This window comes from Semicossyphus pulcher, unplaced genomic scaffold, assembly GCF_022749685.1.
Source record: "Semicossyphus pulcher isolate SPU_LCO1_2020_fin unplaced genomic scaffold, fSemPul1.0.p SCAF_27, whole genome shotgun sequence".
Taxonomy (NCBI): domain Eukaryota; kingdom Metazoa; phylum Chordata; class Actinopteri; order Labriformes; family Labridae; genus Semicossyphus; species Semicossyphus pulcher.
In genome coordinates, this window is record NW_027211701.1 from 2,275,773 (window position 1) to 2,303,619 (window position 27,847).

The window sequence follows — 27,847 nt, forward strand, 5'->3', positions numbered from 1 at the left end:
TGTATTTACATGTGCGCTCACATTGACTCCTCTCTCTCTCTATGTACAGTTTGTCTATAAATGGAGCTCAAGTCTCGCCCACCCACCCCCTGACCCTAACACACACACACACACACAAACACACACACACACACACACACACACACACACACACACGCTCAGAAAACACAGCGCATACTTTTTTCTTTTTATTGCATATACATTTCCTGATGGTTTGACAGAGATGTGTTTCTGTCGGCTGATATTTAAATACTTTATAATTTAAAATAAATTCAGATTTAAATTCGTCTCCCCGACAGTCATAAAAACATTTAAACTCCTGCAGAGGATTGTTTCCCGCCTTGCTGACATGAGGCAGAGCTCAGTGCTTCACCTGTCATCACAACTGACTTTCTGGCTCCATCTCGTGGTCACACTCAGTACTGCACGTGTATAAAGGTTTTTTTTATTAAACATATTTTTTCTGTTTAAGGTCTGTAATGAAATATGGAGGGTGAAGTTGATATTAAAAAAGTCTCACACATTTTATTATTTTATAACACATTTTACTCTTCACAAGCTAACCCAGAGGTCAGGAACCTTTTCTGTTAAAGGAGCCATTTTTACCTGCCCGTCCTCCCAAAGAATCTGTCTGGACCGGCAAAACATATTTAAACTTTACAATAAAAGTAACGCAGTCTTAGTTTGTAATCATTACTCATAGATCTCAATGAGCATTCATTGATATGTTTTAACACTTTACACATGACGACTCTCCAGTGGGTGATTTTATGATTGTTACTTTAACCTGTAACGTTTCCATTACTGAAATACCATATTTTGTTACATTTATAGAATTAGAACAATAAAGAAAACTGTTTACATATTTGTTATTTTTATTGGGGAATGCTTTTATCAGCACAACACAAGGCTGAACTTTGGTGGGGGAACAAGTCCACTGCGATGCCTCCTTTAGATAGAGTGGCAATGAAGAGCTGCAGGCTTACTTTGGGTTCACGTTGGTGCAAAAGATAAATAAATAAGTATATATCATAAGTATGCCACTAAGCCAGCAGTGTTGGAGCGGCTGTGGCTCAGTGGTAGAGTCGATTGTCTTTCATTTGAAAGGTCAAAGGTCCCCAGCTCCCTCAGGCTACATGTCGAATTGTCCTTGGGCAAGACACTGAACCCCAAATTGCTCCCGGTGGAATAGCCAGCGGGTATGAATGTGATTACTGATTGACAGTTGGGCACTTTAGGTAGCGGCCTCTGCCATCATTGTGTGAATGGGTGAATGTGACACTAAGTGTAAAAGCAGCTTTGAGTGGTCACAAAGACTAGAAAAGTGCTATCTAACTACAGTCCATTTACCATGAAAGGAAACAAATGTGTCCATGCACTTTTAAATTCTCAGTTTTCATATGAGACTTTTCTTTTTATTGATTTGACATCCATGACTCCTCAAGCCAGTGAGACTCATAACTGGCCACCGGTAAGACTGGAAAGGTGCCGTAGACGCAGGATATGGTAAAAAAATGACTAATAATAATGATTTGGTGCATAGACTGCACATTTTTTACAGTTTACAGAGAATTTAAAAACACTTGTATGAAATTGAAAATTGTATGTAAATGTAAAGCCACAGGGAGACACTGGAGAGGGGAAAGAGAGCCACACGTGGCTCCGGAGCCGTGGGTTCCTTACCCCTGCACGAACCCTTATAAACACACGTGTATTTGAACTATATAATTAAATCGCTCTTTTAGAGGTTAATAATATGAAGACATAAGAATGCCATCAGATAATAAATCTGTAAAATAAAACAAAATAAATGTGAATCATTTTTTATTTTCACAAGTATTTGTTAATTTATATGTTTAAAATAATTTGTAATTCTTTGAAATATACATTTAGCGATTTTGTGCATGAAATTGTTATTTAATTATTGAATTTGATTCTTCATACAGTATGTTTAAATTATTTTATGTATTTCATTTTCAATTTTTAAGCCTTTATTTCTCTTATTTTATCTCTGAAGCTGTCAATCATCTATCTCTGTGTGTGTCACCCTGCACTGAATATTAACGACTTCATATTAAAATAAAAACAACGTTTAAACAACAAAACAAAATAAAAAGATGAATTTATATGCATAAAATAAATATCCTCAACACGACCCTGTTACAGCTTTATTTGCATTATTTTCTGTGTATGTGTGAGTCTCTGCTTGTCACTGACTCTGGGACGCACAGCAGCGCTCCAACTCATGAGGAAAAAGTGACATAATGTTGTTTAGGGACAGAGACGGAAAGCTTCTGTTTCCCTCGTCTCCTTTAATCATGATACTTCTTTCAGTTTGGTGCCGATCTGTTGGGAAGTGCTGGAAGACAAGATGGTAGACAAGATCACCGCTGCCTCCACACACACCTGCTTCACCTTAGGGAGATTCCTGCTCGAGTCACACACGGGCCAAAAACTACAGAGACCGACACCAAGCTCTCCATCATGCACGCTCATGCTAATGCATGCTCTCTCAAATACAGGCAGAAACAGACACACACTCACACACATGCAATGCAACTTTAATAAACAGAAGATCCTGCCATGCTCTTTAGACTGTGCACTGTCCACCATGCAAATAGGGCCCACTGTCCTCATAACCACACGGTACTCATATAGACGGTCTTTACACAAGCGGTCCCCATAAAACACACTGTCCTCATACAGTACATACAATTTTTACACACACAGTACTTGTATACAGTTTTCACACACTTTTTCTATACAAACACACTATGTATGTCTGTCTGTCTGTCTGTCTGTCTGTCTGTCTTTAAAAGACATTCAATGCCATTAGCAAGCATTGCTCGTCCAGTTAACGACTAATATGTTATCACATTAAACAATAATAATGAGAAAAACAGGATAAATTGTGACTATTGATAATTATTAATTCTTTGTCCCACGTATCATGAAAATACAACTGACTAAAGTAATAAAGTCCATGTAACATTTTATTTCCTCGTTGTAAAATAAAAGATATAAAGCTGTAAATTAAGACCTTTATGATCCAACTGATAAAGTTTTAAACAGTCTATTAAAGTTTGACTGCAGTTGTTCCAAAGTTCAGAGCTGCTCTGTGATCACATTTCCTTAAAGAACACTTCAGTGTGAAGATGAGCACAGAGAGTCGGGGCTGTATGTGAATCTACAGACCTTTGGAAACCTCCTGCTGTCACTTACATGTTTGTTCTTTCTCTGCTTGGTTTCCTGGTTGAAGCTGCTTTTTAATTTCACCGTCACTCATCGGCTTCATGCAGATTATTTTCTCCATCAGAAGGTAACGTAACCAACAGTTTTCATGTTTGTGTGATCGGCTGTTAAGTAAAGTAAAGATGGTGGAAGCAGTGATGTGTTGTGTTGAACTGGTGGAACGAACAAAACATCAGAGGAAACAAGAAAATCTTATTTTAACTGAAGCTAGAATTTGGTTTGTTGGTTAATCACACTTGAGTGACCTCAAAAATGGTCTTCCATCGCAACACTGACTGTGAACAATAATTATCTCTAACATCTAAACAACAAAGAAGTTTTATTGTTTCAGAAGTTTTATGACAGTGTCAAAGGTCACTCCATTCAGGCCCTTTGAAACTGACGCACATTTTTACAACCAGTGTGACTCAAAGAGACGTTACAATACATGTTACATTATATAAACTGTTATCAAGCACACGATGTTTGTGGAATAATGGAGCATCTTCATCACAACATGTCTACATTATGTGATTGTTCAGATTTAACTTGTTCACTCTTATTCTGTCTTTTCATTGTAGTTGATGTAGTTAATGTGTAACATCGAGGTTTAATTCATCCAAACATGAAACAAATCAAACTTCTGCTCTAACACTCTCATCATCAAACACTGAGAGCACATAAAATATGACACGACTATAGCGACTATAAAAGAGCAGACACATGACATGTAGAAACATGATGCACAGACGCTCTTTAAGAATAACAGAAATATAAATATTTAACGTCTCTGAATTTGTGCAGCGTCTCAACATGTTTTTACAGAACAAACTTGTGAAACAGTTTTCAGACACTATTGCACTAGTTTAAACCTTGTTTTCTGCTTTCAGAGGTTTGGTGCTGCATAATTTGCTTCCTTTGAGACATAAAAACATATTTGATAAAATACACAGGTAGTAGATGAAATGAGTTGATTTCTTTTGCTGTCTAATCTCCTTTGAGATAAAAGAAAAATAATTGTTACGTGACAAAGCTGAAAACAACTTTTGTCTGCCCTCAGATTCATGGAGATTATTGCATCAACATAATCAATAAATTATTTACAGTGCAAATCATGTCTCTGACTGCGAAAGGTGACATAAGTGTTATTGATCAATAAAGTTAAGCTGAATCAAAGATTCAGTCTGTGTTATCAAACGTTCAAGTCAACATGGCTCATACCTGAGCTTGTAAAGATCTTACAGATATGTTTTTATCAGAGGTTACACTGAAAAAAATTGGGAGTGCAATTTACTTGAAAAAACATAGGTAACAATTTCCATGCAGAAAATCCTAGTACATTTAACAGAGGATATTCTCAATAAAGTCTACATACAAATAAGCATTTAGTTTAACCAAGAAATTCTTGTGAAGTTTAGAAGCAAAATTCGTTTTTCATGAGTAAATTTTACTCACGATTCATCAGTAAAGTTTACCAGCAAGTTTTGGTTTTCATCAGTGGATTTTACTCATTCTTTGTAAGTAAATTTTACACAGACTACCACTGCATTTACTTACTAATTTCATTAAGAAATACTTGGTTTGATTCTCTAAGTAGTTTAGTTACCATGGTAAGTAAACTACTTAAGGAATTTAAGAGTAAAAATGGCAATGAATTTCTGTGTGGAAATTGTTACCTAGCTTTTTATAAGTAAATCGCACTCCCAAATGTTTTCAGTGTATAAAATGTTCATCCTTCATTTAATAACTCCACCACACCTACTTTATCTTAGTTTAGTTATTTTATGCAGGACTGAACGATACAGGAAGTCCTTTCTGTTAGCGGCATCAGACTGTTTAAACTATAAAAACAACAAAGTGTATTAACCTCAGTCGTAGAAGCTTATATTACACATTTGTGTATATGTATTTATACATATATACATGTATTTATATATATATATATATATTTTTTTTTCCAATCCAATTTTGCACAATGTATATTTTTATTACATTTTTGTATCTTTTACTGTGTCATCCGTAATTTTTAGTTTTGTTATTTTTGTTATTTTTATGTATTATGGTAGTTTTAATGTGCCTAATTATGTTTTTATTCTGTGTTAGAGAAAGATGACATTAATTTTGACAGACAGAAGTATGAACTGCAGTGAAATCAGATATTATCCTGTGTCCCTCTGAGTTTATTCATTCATGTCCTGACTGGACTGTCCTGGACTCTGGTTGTAGGTTACACTGATTTAATGTCATGTTCATGTTTCTAGACTTTGACTGTGAAGTTATTGGAGTGTGACAGCGTCCTCAGATTGTTGAAGAAGAACTTCTGAAAAATGATCAGCAGCAGTTTCTCTCTTTGTGTTTCCTCTACAGGTGAAGGTAGAACGTGGATCTGAAGTCACCTGGTGAGTATTTTCTTTCTCCTGCCACATGTTAAACTGGAAGATTTTGCATGTCCTCACTTTGAACAGAAGTGAACTATAAATGAATCCATATGAGCTCTCTAGTGGACAAAAAGTACAGCTGTATAAAAAGGAATATATTCTTCTCCATTTATCCACAGTGGAAATCTTTGAATCATTTCTTCCTTTGGTGCCATCTGGTGGTAGAATCAGGAATGACACTGTGGTAGAGAGCAGTGTGTGTCTCTGTGATGTAAAGCTGGTTGTAATGAATGAGCATGTTGTTGTGTTTGTGTGAAGGTGGGGGCTCTGCTATGAGTCAGTGTGAGGACAGAGAGGAGGGAGCCCCTCCCTCTAAAACCACTCTGTGTGGGGAACATGACAGCCAGACCAAAGCTCAGAGGTGAGATGAGGATCTCTAACTGTCCATGACTCTTCTCCATGTCAGAGCTCAGCACTCAAATCACTCCACCATCATTATTCACACTCACAGCTCTGTGTGTGTTGTGTTGAAGGCCAGAGCAGCAGCTCAGACCGGACTCTGCTGGACCTGGACCTGGACCTGGACCTGAATGTGGACCCAGCTGTGTGTCCTTCAAGAGTGACCAGTCTAAGGGTCGACTTATTTATTTCAAAGATGGACAGCAGTCTGAGGATCAAAAGTAATCATTTATCTCACAGTTTGTTGTGATCAGTATTTAAACTTTAATAATTTTCAGCAGCAATAATTCTGGAAGATTTTCAGTGTTTATGAACGTTCATCAGAGTTTGTGATTCTTTCAGTATTGAACATGAGAGACCAGATTCTCCTGGACCTGAGCCCAGCTGTGTGTCCTTCAAGAGTGACCGGTCTATGGATCCACCTCTTTGTTTCAAAGATGTAAATAACTCTGATTGTCAAAGGTAAGAATTTAAAACAGAACATGTTTCTGTTGTTCTGTATTAAAACCTTTAAAATCCAACATGTCAGCAGTGTTTTATGTCTGAACCTGAACATTTATCAGTGTTTGTGTTTCTATCAGGATCCAACAGCAGGAAACTATTTTACACATCAATAACTGTACTGAGCATGTACCTTCATGTGTGTCCTGTGTTTGTAGGAGGATCTAACAGGATCCACTTGATAGAATCTATCACATGTAACACTGTGTCTTTATATTATATACAGTATATTATATTATATTTGTTCCACAGAGTTCAGCAGCAGAGATCAGAGGTTCCCATTGGTCAGTCTGCCCAGCAGCATCAAACACAGCTGGACTCCATATTTATGGTGTGTAAATGAACAAACACAGCTACTACTGAGAATCAAAGTTGACTTCAAATGACATTTTTATGTTACTGAATTGTTTCCTGATTACACTGCAAACATCATCTCTGTCTGAATGATGTTCACAGTCAATGTTTTATTGACTGAATGAAGCGTTACATTGCTGAGCAGCACAGAGTCAGAGGTCAGAGGTCGTGGTGGATGGTGGTCTCACACAGACTTTGGCAGCAGAGAGCAGAGTTCACAGACTGAGTCCAGTTTGTGTTTGAAACAACAGAAACACTTTGGTTCATGTTAATGACAGTTTGTGGTTTCAGCTTCATTCTAATAAACACATCGTGTCCAAAGTCACTGCAGATCTTTTCTGTGTGAAACCAGACCAGGATATTTCTCCAACATGAATCTCATTTTATATCAACTTCATTTCTAGGAGACAGGACCATCCACAGACTAAATACTGAACTACCATTGTGATCCAGTCTCCATGCTGCACTCTGCAGACCAGCAGGCTTTCTGTCTGTCACTGATGATCCGATGTTGACTTCTACAAGTCAAAGTTCACTTCTTGTTCTGTTCCAGCTGCTGGAGGAGAACATTGTCAGTTTTGTGAAGAACGAGCTGAAGAAGATCAAGAGGGGTCTGAGTCCAGATTACCCAGAATGCTTAGAGAGTCAGAGGGAGGATGAGGAGGTGCTGAACAGCGAGGAGGAAGAGCAGAGGAGGAGCAGCAGAGAGGCATTTGTGAAGATCACACTGCACTTCCTGAGGAGAATGAAGCAGGAGGAGCTGGCTGACTGTCTGCAGAGCAGTAAGAGGATTTTAACACATTTAACATGATGGAAAGAGGAAATGGAGGCAACATGGGAGAGGGTCACATTTAAAACTCTGCTGTTAATATGATGCACACATTTTATCAGATCTATGAACTGTGAGAAACTGTTCACACCTGATGTGCTGAAGAGATTTCAGAGAGGAGGGAAATAAACACCACCCTGATGTGTTTAAGTTGAAAATCATCAGATTGATTATAGCTTCAACTTATTGATCACATTTCTTGTTTGTTCTTTCAGGAAGTTTTCCTGCAGTTTGTCAGCGTGAGCTCAAGTCTAACCTGAAGGAGAAGTTCCAGTGTGTGTTTGAGGGGATTGCTAAAGCAGGAAACCCAACCCGTCTGAATCAGATCTACACAGAGCTCTACATCACAGAGGGAGGGACTGGAGAGGTCAATGATGAACATGAGGTCAGACAGATTGAATCAGCATCCAGGAAACCACACAGACCAGAAACAACCATCAGACAAGAAGACATCTTTAAAGCCTCACCTGGAAGAGATGGACCAATCAGAACAGTGATGACAAAGGGAGTGGCTGGCATTGGGAAAACTGTCTTAACACAGAAGTTCACTCTGGACTGGGCTGAAGACAAAGCCAACCAGGACATACAGTTCACATTTCCCTTCACCTTCAGAGAGCTGAATGTGCTGAAAGAGAAGAAGTTCAGCTTGGTGGAACTTGTTCATCACTTCTTCACTGAAACCAAAGAAGCAGGAATCTGCAGGTTTGAAGAGTTCCAGGTTGTGTTCATCTTTGACGGTCTGGATGAGTGTCGACTTCCTCTGGACTTCCACAACAATGAGATCCTGACTGATGTTACAGAGTCCAGCTCAGTGGATGTGCTGCTGACAAACCTCATCAGAGGGAAACTGCTTCCTTCTGCTCACCTCTGGATAACCACACGACCTGCAGCAGCCAATCAGATCCCTCCTTATTGTGTTGACATGGTGACAGAGGTCAGAGGGTTCACTGACCCTCAGAAGGAGGAGTACTTCAGGAAGAGATTCAGAGATGAGGAGCAGGCCAGCAGAATCATCTCCCACATCAAGACATCCCGAAGCCTCCACATCATGTGCCACATCCCAGTCTTCTGCTGGATCACTGCGACAGTTCTGGAGGATGTGTTGAAGACCAGAGGGGGAGGAGAGCTGCCCAAGACCCTGACTGAGATGTACATCCACTTCCTGGTGGTTCAGTCCAAACTGAAGAACATCAAGTATGATGGAGGAGCTGAGACAGATCAACACTGGAGTCCAGAGAGCAGGAAGATGATTGAGTCTCTGGGAAAACTGGCTTTTGAGCAGCTGCAGAAAGGAAACCTGATCTTCTATGAGTCAGACCTGACAGAGTGTGGCATCGATATCAGAGCAGCCTCAGTGTACTCAGGAGTGTTCACACAGATCTTTAAAGAGGAGAGAGGACTGTACCAGGACAAGGTGTTCTGCTTCGTCCATCTGAGTGTTCAGGAGTTTCTGGCTGCTCTTCATGTCCATCTGACGTTCATCAACTCTGGTGTCAACCTGATGTCAGAAAAAGAAGTAACATCCCAGACCTCTGGAAAAATAAAACAATCTCATGCACATCTGTTCACGAGTGCTGTAGACAAGGCCTTACAGAGTCCAAATGGACACCTGGACTTGTTCCTCCGCTTCCTCCTGGGTCTTTCACTGCAGAACAATCAGACTCTCCTGCGAGGTCTGCTGACACAGACAAGAAGTACCTCAAAGATCATTAAAAAAACAGTCCAGTACATCAAGACAAAGATCAGTGAGAATCTCTCCACAGAGAAAAGCATCAATCTGTTCCACTGTCTGAATGAACTGAATGATCGTTCTCTAGTGGAGCAGATCCAACAGTCCCTGAGATCAGGACGTCTCTCCACAGATGAACTGTCTCCTGCTCAGTGGTCAGCTCTGGTCTTCATCTTACTGTCATCAGAAAAAGATCTGGACGTGTTTGACCTGAAGAAATATTGTGCTTCAGAGGAGGCTCTTCTGAGGCTGCTGCCAGTGGTCAAGGCCTCCAACAAAGCTCTGTGGGTACACACCCAATCGCTATTTACACATTTTACTTAGAAATGTAGAATCTGTCGGCTAGGGACGTGGATTTTTAGTCCAGGAAGTGTTGTGGTTTGCGTTTGAAGTACAGCTGTAGTCCGAGTTATATTGAACAATCACGTTATCCGCAGGTTTTGGCATATGCAGGAAAAACAAACCGTGGGGAGAGCAAAAGTAGGCGGAGCAACAAAAACTAGCTTGACGCTGTGTTGAGACATTGATAGATTTCCATAATTTTCTCAAATGCTTCAGAAATGATGGATCCAACCTCTCTTCAACAGGCATTTAAAAAGTATTTTTCTTCTCTTCTTGAGGACTGACCTAAAGAAGTGTCATTTGAGTTTTTAGGGATCTACATTATGGTGCTGATATTTAAGCAAACTTAAGACCTGTTTATGAAAGTAACCAATGCACAGCTGCTCCTCCAGGGATGTGATGAACCAAGAAATGACTGTGTTTATTTTGCAGATATATTATTATTATTAACTTAACCCGAATGACTGAAAAATTCATCGTCACTCCCAAAGGTTATATCGTTGTCAGGTGAAAGTCGATGAGTTTCGAGATTGGTACACACATAAATTTAAAGTAGCTTTTTTAAAATTCAGAATAAACAAACATTGTTTGTGATTGCTCTCTGTCGATTCTTCTTCAGGCTGAGTGGCTGTAACCTGTCAGAGAGAAGCTGTGAAGCTCTGTCCTCAGTCTTCAGCTCCCAGTCCTCTAGTCTGAGAGAGCTGGACCTGAGTAACAATGACCTGCAGGATTCAGGAGTGAAGCTGCTGTCTGCTGGACTGCAGAGTCAACATTGTTCACTGGAAACTCTGAGGTCAGTTGACAGTCGATCTGTTCAATCAGTTCAATCCCTCTTTAGGTTATATGTTTAAAAATGGTCCAAAATCAGTAATATTTTCTGAATGACATGATTTCATTTCCAGTCTGTCAGGCTGTCTGATCACAAAGGAAGGCTGCGCATCTCTGGCCTCAGCTCTGAGCTCCAACCCCTCCCACCTGAGAGAGCTTGACCTGAGCTACAATCATCCAGGAAAACAAGGCGTGAAGCTGCTGTCTGCTGGACGGGAGAATCCACACTGGAGACTTGACACGCTCAGGTATGGACAGACAACAAGACTTCAGACACTGCAGGTGCCTCTACAGGGTCGGGGGGTGCTATTGCAGCGAACAATACGTCAGTCTATTTAAGTAAAGTTAAATCGTAAACCCATTACAACTGTGGTTCATTCTTCTCCACCACGTGTTATCTGCTGACCTTGCTTCTCTTCAGTTATTTTTCCCCACACACTGCTCTGCTGTACCTTCACACAGTGGCTCTTTGTTGGTTTCCTCTCTCTATGTCTGTTCTGTTAACATTCTTTTTTTTTTTTTTTTTTTACATATATGTTTATTAGTTTTCCAACAGGTAATACAACACAAAACAAAACAAAAAAACAAAAACAAGACAAACATTTGGCTCACATACATATTCAAATCCATACAGCATTCTGAGCTATGATACAAACCCTCTTGTGAGAATGGTGGAAACATTCAGACCAACATATGACAGAAAGGGTTCCCATGTTTTACGAAAGGCATCATCATTGCTGTGAAGTTTACATGTCAAATGGTCCAACACAACATATTCAAATACAACCCTTTGCCACTGAGCCTTAGATGGAGCTTTATCTGTGATCCAATTCAAAAGAATACACTTTCTAGCACAAAAAGCAAGTGTCTGATAAAGTCTTCTTTTAAATTTGTCAGTGATGGACATGTCAGATATACCAAGTAGCAGGTATAAAGGGTTATTATTACTGTTAATAGACAGAATCTTATTAATTTCCTGCCCTATGACCTGCCAAAACTGTTGTACTTCTCTACAATCCCACAAACAATGTGTCAGACTACCAGTTTCTATCTTACACTTGGGGCACAGTGGAGATGTATTAGGGTTGTATTTATGACGTTGAGAGGGAGAGATATGAGCCCTGTGTAGGAGCTTCAGTTGCATAGCTCTCACTCGGTTACAGACATTCAGTATTTTAGCACTTTTCCAAGCATCATTCCAGTCATCATCTGTTATCCTAACATTAAGTTCCCTTTCCCATAAGCCCTTCAGAGAGGAGGTGTTTGTGATGTTATACTCCTTAAGGATATTATAGAATTGGCTAATAGAACTGCCAGATTTTTGCAAAAAGAGCTGTCTCTCTAGGCGTGAGATATCCTGACACTGAAGGATTGAGGTATCCTTCGTGACAAAATCTCTCACAAGAAATCCTGTTTTGGAATATCATATTTCGTTTTCAACTGACTAAAAGACATCATGGTAGAGCCTTCCAATAGTTTGTGTAAAGTAGATATTCCTTTATTTTCCCAAATCCGAAAGTTATTGTCCATTACTCCAGGGGGAAAGTCAGGATTGTCACATATTGGAGTGAATACAGATGTGAATCGAGATCTGCCTTCTAATTTTCTAATGGCATACCATGCCTTAACTGTGGAGATTGTAATAGGGTTAGTACAAGCAGACTTCAAAAATGTATTTTTCCTAATAAACAGAAGATTAACCAAAGGGTGTTTAGACATTGAACTTTCTACATCCAACCAGAGAGACGTGGACTTATTATGCACCCAGTCAGCTATGATACGCAGATGAACACTAAGCTGAAATTTTCTAATGTCCGGGAGATCGAGACCCCCCTCTGAGGATGGAAGACATAGCGTAGCTATTTTCAGGCGTGCTTTCTTCTTAGACCATATAAAGGAGCTAAACCAACTATTTAACTGTTTGATAGTCTTATGGAGGAACATGACTGGGATCATTTGTATGGGGTAAAGTAGCCTAGGGAGAACGTTCATTTTTAGAAGTGCGACACGGCCTAACCAGGAAATTGGGAGGGTATTCCATCTTTCTAGGTCTAGCCTTATACGCTCAAATATGGGTGGGAAATTTGCTTTGTATAGCTGTTCAAACGAGGGTGTTACACGTATTCCCAAATAGACAAAACCTTCTGGCGACCATTTAAACGGGAAGGGAGATGGGGTTTTAGGTATCTGTTTCAGACAGCCCAATGGCATCACTTCCGATTTATTAAAATTTATTCTGTAACCAGAAAAAGTACTGAACATATTAATGGTCTCAATAAGGGTTGGAATAGATACCTCAGGTTCAGTCAAAACAATCAAGACGTCGTCAGCATAAAGAGTAATCTTGTGTTGTCTAGTGGCCAAGGTGAGACCATGTATGTTTTCATTTATCCTGATAGCCTCAGCAAGTGGCTCAACTGCTAAGGCAAAGAGCAGGGGTGACAGAGGACACCCCTGCCTTGTACCTCTAAAAATTTGAAAGTTAGAAGATTGCAACCCATTGGTAAGCACTGCAGACAGGGGATTTGTATAAAGTAACTTTATCCAGTTTATAAAATTTTCACTCAGGCCAAATTTGTGTAGTGTAAAAAACAGGTATGGCATCTCTACGCGATCGAACGCCTTCTCAGTGTCCAGAGAAAGCACTACACCATTAAAAGACTGCTGTTGAAAAACCTGAATTGTGTTTAATAATCTGCGCATATTATTATATGAATTACGACCTTTAATGAATCCAGTTTGGTCATCATTTATAAGAATAGGGAGTAAGCCTTCTAGTCTTGTTGCTAATATTTTGGAGAGGAGTTTCAGATCAGTATTCAATAAGGAGATAGGCCTGTATGACGCACAGTCTTCGGGGATTTTACCTTTTTTTTAAATTAGAGAGATGTGCGCTTCTCTCAAAGACTGTGGCAAAACGCCTCTCTTAAAAGAGTCATTGAACATATTTAGAAGTGGGTCAATCAGCAAATCACAGAACTCTTTGTAGAATTCACTACTGAATCCATCTGGACCTGGGGCTTTACCAGACTGTCACCCTTTAATAGCATCGAGTACCTCCTTCTTAGACATAGGAGCTTCAAGAAATGCTTTCTGGTCCTCAGATAAGCTAGGAAGGTTAAGAGAGGAGAAAAAATTGTTCATTTTTTCAGTTGAATCAGTTTGTAGTTCAGATCTACACAAACTTTCATAGTAAGTTCTAAATGCATCATTAATGGCTACAGTGTTAAATGTCTGTTTACCCCGACTGTCTATGATTGAAGAGATAACTCGGGAGTCAGCCTTCTTCCTCGTCAAATATGACAGATATTTCCCAGCTTTATCTCCATGTTCGTAAATTTTTTGTTTGGCAAGTCTGATTTTACCTTCTGCATCTTTTGTCCATAATAAATTTAAAGCACACCGAAGTGCAGAAATCTCCTTAAGTTTCTGTACAGATGAGTTTTTGACATATTCTTTCTCAGCATGTTTCAGTTTGGACTCTAAGATTTTTCTTTGTCCATCCTGCCTTCGCCTCCTAGTGGACATATAGGATATAATAATACCTCTGGAGAAAGCTTTAGATGTTTCCCACAACAATGAGGAGTCATTAGTGGAGGCTGAATTAACAGAAAAAAATGAGTGAAATTCTTCTCTAAAGTAAGATAAGAACTTGCTGTCTGTTAGGATAGAAGGGTTGAACTTCCAATGTCTGGTTTGGTTGACTGGGTTCTCTAAATTATATTGTATGAACACAGCAGCATGATCAGAAATTACTATATTTCCTATAGAGCTGGAGATAACTGACGACAGTAGAGTTCTCCGGAGAAAGAAATAGTCGATCCTGGTATAGGATTTGTGGACATTTGAGAAAAAGGTATATTCTTTCTCAGCAATATGTTGGGCTCTCCATACATCTGCATAGTCTAGGTCCTCACAAAGTGCTGAGATCGTTTTAGCTTGAGGTAAAAGTGGTAATTTACCAGGTGGAGATTTGTCCATGATAGGATTTAAATGGCAATTAAAATCTCCTCCAATAAACGTGTTTCTGACATTAAGATCTATCACTTTAGAGAAAGAAGAAGTAAGAAGGTCACTTGGGTATCCAGGTGGGTTGTAAATATTCATTATAGCAATTCCTTCCCCATGTAGTATGCCTCTCACAATCACATAACAACCTGCTGTGTCTTTTTTACAGTCTAGAAGTTTAAATGGTACATTCCTCTGGATTAAAATGGCCACGCCTCGACTCCTTGAAGTAAAAGATGAAAAATAAACCTGTCCAAAACCTCCTTGTTGTAATTTCAGATGTTCACTGTCGTTTAAATGTGTCTCCTGCAGTAGCGCTATGTCAACGCATTCCTTTTTAAGATAAGTTAGAACCTTTTTCCGTTTGACAGGTGTATGAACACCGTTTACGTTCCAAGTGCATAGCTTCAAAGCTGACGTGATTATGGGTTATGGACTAAAATATTGCCTGAACACATTGCCTGTAATGTAATCCATAATGATGTGAGCCGAACAGAACAAAACCAAAAACAGAACATCATAAAGGTTATAACAAAAAATAGTGCATCTAAGGCACCCTCTGCCTAACACTGGCATAAAATGTACATGCTGTCCTTCTCCTAAACTTGGAGGAGCTCGAGCGAAAGGCTTCTCTAGCAACAAAAGAAAGATATCTATCCGGGAAATCCGGAGGCATTGCTTATATTGATCCTACAAAGCTAAAAGACATCATCATCAGTGCTCCAAATCAAGTGTAATGCATATCCATTATCTAACTGCAAAACTTACTAAAAGTCCGACAGATCCGCTGCTCAGCATGAAGACTTAGATTAATGTTCACACATCATCATCACGGGGGGCATCCTTCAGTGACTGGATGTATTTCTCCACCGCGGCTGGGTCGTGAAACATCTTGGTGGATCCGCGACAGGTGACTCTCAGTGACGCGGGGTAGACCTGCCTGTAGTCAGCACCGAGCGCTCTCAGCTGTTTCTTCACTCCGTCGTATCCCTTTCTCCTGCGGAGAACGGAAGCTGAAAAGTCCTGAAATATCATCACCGTCGCGTCCTCATGTTTCAGCGCTTGATTTTTCCTCCCCATCTCCCACGACGCATTCATCACACGCTGTTTATCCTGGTAGTTGTGGAACCTGACCAGCACCGGCCGCGGTCTCTGGGTGGAGGGGGGCTTCGGGGCCAGCGAGCGGTGTGCTTTCTCCAACTTCACGCGGCCCGACTTCGTTTCAATGTGAAGGATTTTAGGGAGCCAAGCCTCAAAAAACTGAGTCGGGTCATCTCCTTCAGCCTCCTCTGGGAGTCCGACGATACGGATGTTTTTGCGTCGTCCTCTGTTTTCCAGGTTGTCGGACCGCTCGCTTAATTCACACACCAACTTCTCCAGAGCTTTCAACTTTCCGTCCACCGGGTCTGTGACGTCCTCCAGCGCTGAAATCCTCTGCTCGGCCTCGGTTATCCGCTTCTCATGGCTGTCCAGTTCTTCTCTGTGTATTTTTAAGAGCTCTGACAGTGGGCCGAGTTTTTCGTCGATGACTTTAGAGATGTTGGCTGTAATTTCGCCCACCGCTTCGCGAAGCGCCCGTAAGCTAGCCTCGGCTCCGGTGTCGGCTATGATGCTAGCTCCTGCATGGACCTCGCCAGCCTGCTGGCTGTGCTCAGCATCATCGGGAGCTTGATTTTTCTTACGTGGCATGCTGTCGGATTGCCTCAGAAAGTAGCTGTCAATGTTCATGTTAGGCTAATGAACCATTAAGAGGTTGGAGTGCTATTTTTGTAGGGTTAAGTGAATAAATTAGCTAATAAGCGCAGCAGCTCCCCCGAACGTGACCTTCCCTCACGCCGCCATCTTGAAAAACCCTGTTAACATTCTTGATGAGCTTTATGTTTCACAAAGTTTCTCAAAAAGCTAAACTGGAATTTTGAATTTTTCACCTATGATCTCAGCATTCACTGACTGCTGACTGCTTCTTTTTGTGCAATAAGAATTCACTGTTGTCATTTTTAATGCAGTATACCTCCAGATGCTTATACTAAAACAGCATTAGGCTACTTGCTGACTGCAATCTGTAAACAACAGAGTGGCCACAGAGAGAGAGAGTGGGGATTTCAATCAAGCAAACCTACAGTATGGTAAAAACACACTTGATAATGTTTACAGTAAGATCAAATATGGGCTTAAATCATCACCTCTCCCCCATCTGGGCCAATCTGACCACATCTCCTTGTTCTTAACTCAGCATACAGACCTGTTATCAACACGGTCAAACAAGCTGTCAGAGTTGTACAAGTATGCCCAGAGGGAGCTTCTGAACAGCTACAGGACTGCTTAGACCGCACTGACCGCACATGGTCTACCAACATTTGCTCCTTGATTAAAAAGGCACAACAGTGGCTCTGCTTCCTGAGAACACTAATGAAGGTCAACCTCTCCTTCTGCCACGGCTCCATTGAGAGCATACTGACACATGGGATCCTGGTGTGGTACGACAGCAGCTCTGTGGCTGACAGGAAGGCCCTGCAGACGATTGTAGACACTGCAGAATACTTGTGAAACCTCTCACAGGCCCATACTCCTGCTAAACATTCTTTTTCAATTTGCACGTACCTGGTCTCTGCGTCTGACAGTCTCCTGGAACAATATGCGACTGGCTTCCAGCTTTCGTCACGCAGCTGTAGAAGAATGGCCCTTGTCCTGTAGCTGCTTGCGTCTGCGGATACAGCTGTCTGTCTCTGTGGGTCATAGTGAGCCAAGACCGGTGAAATGATAAGGGCCTCTTTGAGTTGCTGAAAGGCTTTTCGCTAAAGTTGATCCCACATCCATGTGGTTTCTCTTTTCAGTAGTTCATAAAGCTGAGCTGCTGTTGTAGCCAAGTCTGGTATATATTGACTCATGTAGTTGATAATGCCCAGTGCTCTCTTTCACTTTCAACATTTGCTGGCTCCTGTAATTTGCTGATGGTCATGGTCGCCGATGTGTCACCTCCTGTCCGTTGAGTGCCATCTGCTGCTCCTGCTGTCTTATCTGCTGTGCGATGTCTTCGGTTTGTCTTACTATCTGCAGTTTTGTGGCGGTTTACTCTTCGCAACGTCTCCATTAATGACTTTCAGACTGTCTGGGACGACCGGGAATGCAATGAGAGCAGTAAGCGCTAAGGTGGGGGGGCTTGCAGGCGTTATTAAGAGTTTTAAAAAAGTAATATATATGCCTAACTGTAGATATTTCTTACAGTATACTAAAGAAGTATTTATTTTGCGCTTTTTAAACAATGACCCTTTAATGCGGTTTTACCCATTCTCTCCGGTACTTACTCTTTTGTTTGCCTTTCCTCTTAAAATAGCATTGATCTTACGTTTCGTTTTTACTATTATCAAGAAATCAAGGAGAAACGTGAAAGCCCCCTGCAATTGCCGGGCCCATGCTCACCAGAAAAGAGACCCCGTCCACGATCAACAGGCGATGATGATCGAATGTAAGATACCAAAGGAGGATCGTTTCAAAGTTTTGTGTTGGTGGAAGGAGCGTGCTAAAAAGTTTCCAAACCTGGGATTGATCATGCGGAATGTGCTCGCCATCCCAGCATCAAGCTAGCAAGCGAAAGAGACTTTTCCTCAGCTGGATTTGTGATTCAGGAACAGAGAACCCAGCCATTTAATTAATTTGCCTATAATTTGTTAAATGTTTCTAGGTGTACCAATTGTGCAAGTAATAAGGCTAGGTCAAAACCTAGTATGTAGTATCAGGTCAATGTGCGCTTTTGTGGGCAACATTGGAAGCGTGGCGTCTGTGTGATGGCTGCAGGACGTGTTCATTTTCATTTTAAATGCGTGAGAACAGATGAGAGTCTTCACACTACCAGCGCGACATGCGCCGAAAATGTAGCGAATAGGAGGCTCGCCTATTTTTATCGCAAGCCACACGCGGTTCTCGGTCAGGATGCATGGTGAAAATGAATTGTGATGAATCCTATTGATCTCTGACAGCAATATTAACATCACTTCCTGTAGTTAAAGTCACAGGCATGGAAAGTAAAGTAGGGCAACTCTTCCGGTATGCTTTTTCAAAGCAAAAGCCCGATCTGGAATTCTGACTCCCCTTGTTTGTACACAATGCTTTTATTTTGAAGTGTTTCCCGGGCGTTGTTGTTGTTTTTTTTTTAACTTTATTTGTAAGTTTTACAGGAAGTGATTTGATCGATAAAGTCACTCACAGGCCCCCTATTGCGGTTCATGCTTAATTTTCTTTGAAATAAAAACGTAGTCATTAGTCACCCTCAGGCAATAAGTATATATGTTAGTAAAAATAATAACTAACATCATGTTACAGATGTAAGTTGGGTGCAATCTCTCCCTCTAGCTCGCTCTCCGTCTCTTCGTCTCAGCTCATATGATTGTTATCGCTGTGTGTTAATTAAGGTCCCGTTTCTAATGTAAATAATCGTTTTCTGTTAAGACTAACCCATGGAAAACTCACATACACATACAGAGGGCTGACCCCAGCAGTCAGACAAAAATAAAGCACTTGAAAGTGAGGGACTGTAGCCTTGTGTGTCTAAATTAATCACGGGTCGGGTCGTGGGTCTTATATTAACGGGTCGGGTCTGGATTTGAATTGGAGATAAATGCGGGTACCGGGTCGGTTCCGTTAATAAACTTTGCGGGAATGGGTGGGTACGGGTTTGCAAAACTGGACCCGTGCAGGACTCTGGACCACATTATTAGCTTTTTAAGACATGCTACGGTTTTTACTTTATTGTGTTTTAAAACCACTGTGCGCCCCACAGCCTCAACGTCAGGGAAGGGAGACCCCGGTATGTCCTCGATCAGATCCCATCGGCTATAGTCTGATGGCAATATAGCCTCTGCGGACACTGGTGAACATGCGGGATAAACAGCATAAATGACTTCCAGTCAGGACTTCCTTTTTCGCGTGCTGCATAGTTTCGCGTTAAGTAAACCGTTTTTCTTGTGATTGACTTTAATTAATGGGTCTCAACTTTTGCCGAAATTTCAACTTTCATGATGCAGATTTGTAAAAAGTCAAAATGAAGCTTTGTCAGGTCTGTCCTCAAGAGGAGAAGAAAACTTTTAAAATTTTAAGTCTGTTGAACGGAGATCGGATCGATCATTTTTGATGCATTCAAGGAAGTCGGGAAATCTAAACACTGAACAGCTTTTGTGACACCGTGTCGGGGAATTTCTCTCAAGTTGAACTATAGATCTAAAACAGATTGTTAGCTGTTAGCATGCAGATGTCTGTTTATAGAGATTAATAAGAAGCTAAATCATATAGCCGCTGATGGGAGCCGGGATGTCATTACGACGGATTACGCTCCGCCTGCTTTTCCTCTCCACACGGACTGTTTTTCGTGACTGTTTCACGTTATTGGTCAACATTACTTGGATGACAAGTGTACTACAAACAGAAACCAGAACACTTGCCGCCCCGGAAATCCACGTCCCACGTCTGTAAATGGTATCCCCAATAGATACTTTTCTTTTTTCAATAGTTGTTGACAGGCGGGGGCCATATGGACTGCGGGGCCCCCCACCTTACGGGGGCTGCAGGGAAATACTTTACGGCGGTGCGCTAGGCTTGATAACTGCAACACAACAATCAGTTACAATCAGTAAGGAAAGCATTCATAGGCTACAGCTTGGCTTTTAACTCGCTCAAACAGAAGTGAGCACATAACATAACATAACATAATTCTTGCTGACCTTCACTGGCTACCAGTTAATTTCAGAATTTTAAGATTTTAGTGCTGGTTTTTAAAGCCTTACATGGTCAGGCACCACCTAATATCTGTGATCTTTTCACTTTTTACGTGCTAGATTGCTGTTGGAGATCCTCTGGCAGGAACTTTCCGTCTGTTCCTAAATCTCGCCTTGTTACTTAAGGTGATCGGGCATCCTCCGTTCGAGAGGATCTCAGATTAGCTAAGTCGTTGTCCTCTTTTTTGAAGACTTTCTTTTACCTTAGGGCTTTCTCTGAACTGGTGTGCTTTTATTTATTTATTTATTTAATGTTTTTTTTAACATCTTAATATAACTCTTTTTGTCCATCTGTTTTTACTCCTTGTATTTTAATGTTTACCTGTAAGGCACCTTGTAACAGGTTTTGAAAGGTGCATTATAAATACATTTATTATTTTCTTTGCTTTCTTGATAGCCTGATTTTACTTTCTTAATGGAGACATGGTGCTGTAGGCTGCACAGGCACTCCAAGAAGAGCTTGCGCCAGGTTTCGAGGCAGGACATGTTATTTTTTACCACCCGTTTGCCTGACCACACCTTACTTTAAGACCAACATGCCAATGGGTGCTAACATGGGTGCAAGATCACTTGCTATTTACACAACGTGGCCGCTTGGCGAGAAAATGATGACTGCATTGGGTGGAAAATAGCAATGACACTTGCGCTGCAGTGCTTTGCACTGGGTGAACGATAGGGCCCAATATTTCCATAGCCGGAGCCTGCAGGTGGATACTGGGGTGGTGGTGGGGCTAAAAGTATGAGCACAGTACTGGTGCAGGGCAGCGGTTTCAATGACAGAGCAGAGGGAGAGACCGGAAATCTTGCAGCTTAAATAGACCACCAAACTGGGGGGAAGCGTCTGTCAGGTGATTATGGAGAATGATGCATGTCAAGTGTGAAATTAATGCAGCATGAGTTGCCTGCCTGAACTGTCTGGCAGGCATTGCTCCATTTATTAGTGCAATAATCCTGTATCTGTTAGTGTCCTTTAACGTAGGTACTGTGTAGACATGTTTTAAACTTGTGTGTGTGATTTTAACTTTAACTTTATTTAGATTTTTTCCCCATCTTATTCTATTTGAGCCCCATTCAGGCAGTGACACATAATTTTGTTGTATATACCTGCTCAATGACAATAAACATATTCTATTCAATTCAAGTCAAGTCAGTTTGATTTGGTAGGCCCCAAACCACATTTAATGGTTTAAAAGGTTTGACAAGCTGTACATCAAATGAAACTCATTCAAAAACATAAATTACACAATAAAAAACACCACTGCACTAATTTCTCTATTTCAGAGAAGTCGTGTGAGGGAAATTCTCCTCCTGAAGATAATTTGTGAAGAACAAGCAAACTCAATGTTATGAATCAAGTCTCTTTACATACATTTTACATGCAGCATGGAGAGAAGTACAGCAGTTCTCTCTCTTGCAGTTACAGTGTTCAAGCTTATATACAACATCAACAACCCCCTACCCCATCCCCACATGGTACTTCAATCAGCCACCTGGCCTTCGTCAGCAAGATAAGATGATCCTTCTCTGCTCTCCAGGGGGAAGCCGGGGTTCACCAAGTCAACTTCATAAAATAAATTGCCCACCCATATAAATTTAAATTTAGAAGAGTTACCCCCTTGATGATCCCTGGAAAATTCCCACATTCCCTCCTTTTGACACAAAGTGTAAACAATCATTATTGGGAATTAAATTTCACATCACACACCATGTTATAGGGTAATCAAGTTAAAATTTCATGAATTTGCAAAAAATACAAAACAAAATCAAAACCACAATACACCAGAGGAAATTACAATTATGCTACAAATAATACCATAGGAAATGTACATTAACAATAACAACATATAACTTGAACAGTTCTTCTTTATCAATTTATATTTGTCTTCTTCTCGGGTCTCCGGACCCTGCAGTGGTGACATGCCAATGCCACTTCCCTCTGTGCCCTCTTACACCCTTAGTAACATTAGTCCATTTCCGCCCTCCTTTGATGGGTCAGGTGTATGCGTATCAGTATAAATGAAATCAGTTCCTTGTTAATCTGAGAGTAATAAAACTTTCTTAAGTCAGTCAATGCTGTTTCGGGAGATCTCCACAAAATCAAAAATCCATGGACGGCAATAGCCTGCTATGCCTAAAAAGAAAAGGTAACACACTGATCGCACAACAAACTGCAGCAACAACACTGTGTCAGCTTGATAATACTCTTGTGTAGGGGAAACACACCAAGAGGTCATCAACATACTGAACAAGTGTGCTGCCACACATTGGCTTTCAATATATATCACCTAGCATTGAATGTGGACGCAAACCAGAACTGTGAGTCAGGACCAACAGGAATGCTAAATATGCATTTGCCAAATCAATCACAGAAAACCAACATGTATTTGCTAACACCTGTGAAAGACAAGGATGTGAATTAGGGCATTCCACAATGGCACATTGATAAGCTACTTATAAACCTGTTTATAAGTGTCACTGATGCCTGTGTGTGTGTGTGTTCGGCTCAATGCTTTGACCTGCCTCCGCTGTCTCCTATGGCTGTGTCAACAGCAATCCTGGGAGTGAACAACAAGTCCAATCATGTGACATGTGGCCAAAACCTTCACATCTGTACCACCTCAGCTTGCAGCCATACTTTCCTTGAAGTCTTTGATGTGGACCCCATCTCCTTCTGTCTCTCAGCATGCAGGACGTGTGTCCTAACAGTTGCTGCCATGGACTGTCCACCAACACTTCTGGATCCCAGTGGCTGTGTGCTTCTCCTCCTGTTGGCCTTGGCTTGAGATTTAGACACATCATCATGAGCAGTTGTTTGCACAGTCCCTTTGTCCCTTAGCTCCGCAACCAATAATCAAACAATCAACTAAAGTTTGGACAGGTCAGGGTATACTGTTGCCCCTTCCCCCTCCTACTCAACTGTTGGGGGATGTCTCTCGTCACCAGGAGGCCTGCAGGAATGGAAACAGCATATGGAGGCAGGAGAGCCCTATCTCTTACCCTGCATTTGCTTTTCTCTCTCTGTTTTCTACATACCCTTTCATCTTCCATCCTTTGCTTTACCATCACACCAGCTATTGACTTTTTGGAAACCTTGCCAATCCATCTGCTTCTTCCCCACTTTCTTTCCCTGTTCCCTTTCTTCTAAACATGCTCTACATCTTCTTAAACAATCATTACTCAATGTGCCTATTAAAGGAAAAAACCCTGTGTTATATTGTGCCAGAGTGAAACATCCTCAACCACATTTTTCCCCATTTGTCTACAATCAATTAAACAGGACCTGAAAGAAGGTCAGGTAACTGACTCAGTAGGACAGATATGCTTGCACGTTCAATGGGCTTATCATCCACAAAAAAAAACACAGTCACACTAATCTTCCCATACAAGTATGGTTGGATCTTATCAAGCATACACTACCTTTGGGTAACTTATTCAGCCAGGTGGTTTGTACGACACATTCGTTCCGAGCAACGCACCCCTGTAGTACACATGAATATGTACTAGACACTGAATGAACAACCACAAAGTTTATTCTTTATATATTTCTTTGATTTTTCAATCTTACGCCCATTTTATCACAATGTGCTATACCCTTATAATGTGTTAAATTACTGTAATATCATTATGTTTCAACCAAACATATTTAACTTCTGTGAGGATTATCTAATACTCCTCCACCCTTTTACCCTTTTTTTTTCTTTTCTTGATTCCCCTTGTCAGTTCTAACAACCTTTTTTCCGGAATTACATAGAACTGGTCTACAATACCACAAAGGATTTACATGCCAACGGGCTCTGCTCCCCCAAGGAAATCCATCAGAGAAATACAACCATACGTTAGTTTCACAACCGCTTGTCTGGAATTACGCTGAAACTAGTTTCCAATACCACAAAGGAATTACAAGGAAACAGTTGTCCTATCACACAACAATTACACAGTTACCATTGAGAAAATTATTCATAACACCGTACTCACCCCAATAAAAAAAGATGGAGCATCCACTGTTCGAAACCCTTGTCTGACTTTAGGCGGGTTCCTATCACCCTTTTTTGTGGGGAGGTCACCCTGAGTCTCAAAAAAGACCCCTGCCAGCAGTTTACCCTCAGTCCAGACTCAGGAGTCGATCAGCGAAATGTCCATCCCACTTCTGACACCAAGTGTGAGGGAAATTCCCCATCTTATTCTATTTGAGCCCCATTCAGGCAGTGACACATAATTTTGTTGTATATACCTGCTCAATGACAATAAACATATTCTATTCAATTCAAGTCAAGTCAGTTTGATTTGGTAGGCCCCAAACCACATTTAATGGTTTAAAAGGTTTGACAAGCCGTACATCAAATGAAACTCATTCAAAAACATAAATTACACAATAAAAAACACCACTGCACTAATTTCTCTATTTCAGAGAAGTCGTGTGAGGGAAATTCTCCTCCTGAAGATAATTTGTGAAGAACAAGCAAACTCAATGTTATGAATCAAGTCTCTTTACTTACATTTTACATGCAGCATGGAGAGAAGTACAGCAGTTCTCTCCCTTGCTGTTACAGTGTTCAAGCTTATATACAACATCAACAAACCCCCTACCCCATCCCCACATGGTACTTCAATCAGTCACCTGGCCTTCGTCAGCAAGATAAGATGATCCTTCTCTGCTCTCCAGGGGGAAGCCGGGGTTCACCAAGTAAACGTCATAAACTAAATTGCCCCCCCATATAAATTTAAATTTAGAAGAGTTACCCCCTTGATGATCCCTGGAAAATTCCCACAGTCGTTCAGTGGGTTGCTGTGACTTTACAGCACGCTCATAATGGCTGTATCATCAGAGAACTTAATAATGAAGTTCTTAGGATGGGTTCTTATACAGTCATTGTGTACAATGTGAAGAGGACAGGGGAGCTGACACAGCCCTGTGGGACACCAGTGCTGATAGACCTGGGTTTGGAGAGGACGCTGTTGACCCTGACCTGCTGTGTGTCAGGAAGGAATGGTACCATTTTAGGATGAAAGGATTAACAATCATCTGTTTTATTTTTAATGTAAGCATGTGTGGCTGCACAGTGGTAAAATCGTAGATAAAATCAACAATCAACAGACGTGCAAAAGATTTAGGGTCATCAAGGTGTTTGCTTACCAGATGTGTGACAGTATTCATAGCATCATCTGTGCCTAGGCCCCACTTATAGGCAAACTGAAAGGGATTTAAAAACACATCTACCTCCTTTCTGATGAGTGTGTCACCATCAACCACTCAAAACACTTCATGACAATAGATGTCATAGTAACAGGCCTGAAGTCATATATGGAGATCACAATGGGCCTCATTTACGAACAGTGCGTACGCACAAATCTGTGCTTGAACTGTGCGTACGCACATTTGACGCACAAATCTTGGATTCATCAAATTGTTCTTACCTAAATTTCTTCGTACTCTGCGAACAAATGTAGAACTCCCTCTGACCATGCGTACGCACAAATGATGAAAGAAATGTCCTAGGGAATGTTAACACACACCCTTTTAACTAAATGCATACTATATTAAAACTTCATTTATTGAAAAAAAAGGCTTTAATAGACAACAATAATTGAATTTACTAATGTATGGACCAAACGTAAATGCTGTGTCATCCTCATAATTTATTGTCATATAATTAAAATATTCTATTATAGCATATATATATATATATATATGTATATAGCAATATTCAGTTGAGTTAGTTTATTAAGTTTACAATAGAGTAGACCATATGAAAATGTTCACATTGAAATGTAACACTTTTGTTACAATTTTTTCTATTTCTGCTGATGTGAAATTTTTCTTTTTACCTTTTGAGGCCATCGTTCACGTTCTTTCAGCTTCTCCGTAACACCGCTCTCTTCATGCGGCACCAAACAGATGTCCTTATATAGAGAAATAGAGGCGTGGCAGTATGCTGATGGCAGATCGCGGACACGCACCTGTCGATTTAGAATGGTTCTGATTTACTATCATACGCACGGTGGTGAGAACAAAATTGGCCGGTACGCACGTGTCATAAATCCGACGGTGATTTTGCGCAAGTACTTATTTTTTGCAGAGAGTAAGAACATTTCTGCGCAGATATTAGTGAATGAGGCCCAATGTCTTCTTCTTCTTCTCTCAGATAAAGTGACAGACTGATGCAGACAGTTGACACAGATGAGTTTCAGCCTGTTTCTCTGTCACAGTGACAAACTGAGGAACACTGCTTCATGTTGAACAGCAGTTAGGACTCATGTTGGATAGAAAATCATTCTGACTGTGTTTCTTCCTCCAGGGTGGACCATGGTGGATGGCAGAGGTTAAAGCCTGGTCTGAAGAAGTGTAAGTGTGGAATCAGTTTGACTCATGATGACCAAACAGCAGACTGTCAGTTAACAAAGAATAAACCCTTCAGGTGTGTCTGATGATAAACTGCTGCTGTGTTGTGTCTTTTCTCTCCATCAGATTTCTGTGAACTCACTCTGGACTCAAACACAGCACACAGAGAGCTCAAACTGTCTGACAACAACAGGAAGGTGACATGTGTGAGAGAGGATCAGTCATATCCTGATCATCCAGACAGATTTGAACAATGGCCTCAGCTGCTGTGTAGAAATGGTCTGACTGGTCGCTGTTACTGGGAGGTCGAGTGGAGAGAAAAGGTTCATATATCAGTGAGTTACAGAGGAGTCAGAAGGAAAGGAGACAGTAATGACTGTGGGTTTGGATGGAGTGATCAGTCCTGGAGTCTGATGTGCTCAAAAGAAAGTTTCTCTGTCCGTCACAATAACAGAACAACATTCCTCCCTCCCTCCTCCTCCTCTGTCTCTCACAGAGTAGCAGTGTATGTGGACTGTCCTGCTGGCACTCTGTCCTTCTACAGAGTCTCCTCTGACACACTGATCCACCTCCACACCTTCAACACCACATTCACTCGACCTCTTTTTCCTGGGTTTATGTTCTTGTCATCTGGTTCCTCAGTGTGTCTGTGTTCTCTGCAGGAGGGAGAGTCTCCTTTCAGTCCTGGGGTCTAAATGTTGCTGGACGAGGCTTCACTTTGGTTCATATTTGGCTGATTGTGTTTTTAATGTCACAAATGTTTTCCACTGAACAATCCTGACACAAAGAGGAAGTAACTCTAATGAACTACCAAAATAAAAGCTCAGCAAACTTCCTGAGATTTACACATTTGTCTCTAAATGAAGATGTCCACCCTTACTATTAAACACAATGAGCTTATTTACAGCATTTCATAAACATGTGTTTACAGACACATTAAACTTAGAGAACAAATGTGAACATTTGTGTTCCTCACACACACTAACCCTTATAAACACAATTAGCACTAATTAGCGCTTCTTTACTAGATATGATCAATATGTCTTTATCGACGGGCTATGTACCCCAGTCTTTTAAACT

At 40.9% G+C, this 27,847-nt stretch overlaps 1 protein-coding gene across 1 annotated transcript; it reads left to right on the top strand.

The window, feature by feature from the left end:
• Positions 1-5,801: 5,801 nt before the first annotated feature.
• Positions 5,802-27,697, top strand: LOC138604895 (protein NLRC3-like). The gene is made up of 9 exons (XM_069676930.1): positions 5,802-5,994; positions 6,143-6,289; positions 6,822-6,900; positions 7,477-7,705; positions 7,968-9,765; positions 10,443-10,616; positions 10,726-10,899; positions 26,724-26,770; positions 26,894-27,697. Exons 1-9 carry the CDS (start codon positions 5,900-5,902, stop codon positions 27,460-27,462), a joined length of 3,312 nt encoding a protein of 1,103 aa, XP_069533031.1. The 5' UTR covers positions 5,802-5,899; the 3' UTR covers positions 27,463-27,697.
• Positions 27,698-27,847: the final 150 nt, after the last annotated feature.

Coding starts and splice junctions, on each gene's coding strand:
- LOC138604895 (XM_069676930.1), top strand. CDS start 5,900: ATGAGCATGTTGTTGTGTTTGTGTGAAGGTGGGGGCTCTGCTATGAGT. Junction 5,995..6,142: donor CCTCCCTCTAAAACCACTCT/GTGTGGGGAACA, acceptor GTTGTGTTGAAG/GCCAGAGCAGCAGCTCAGAC. Junction 7,706..7,967: donor GGCTGACTGTCTGCAGAGCA/GTAAGAGGATTT, acceptor TTGTTCTTTCAG/GAAGTTTTCCTGCAGTTTGT.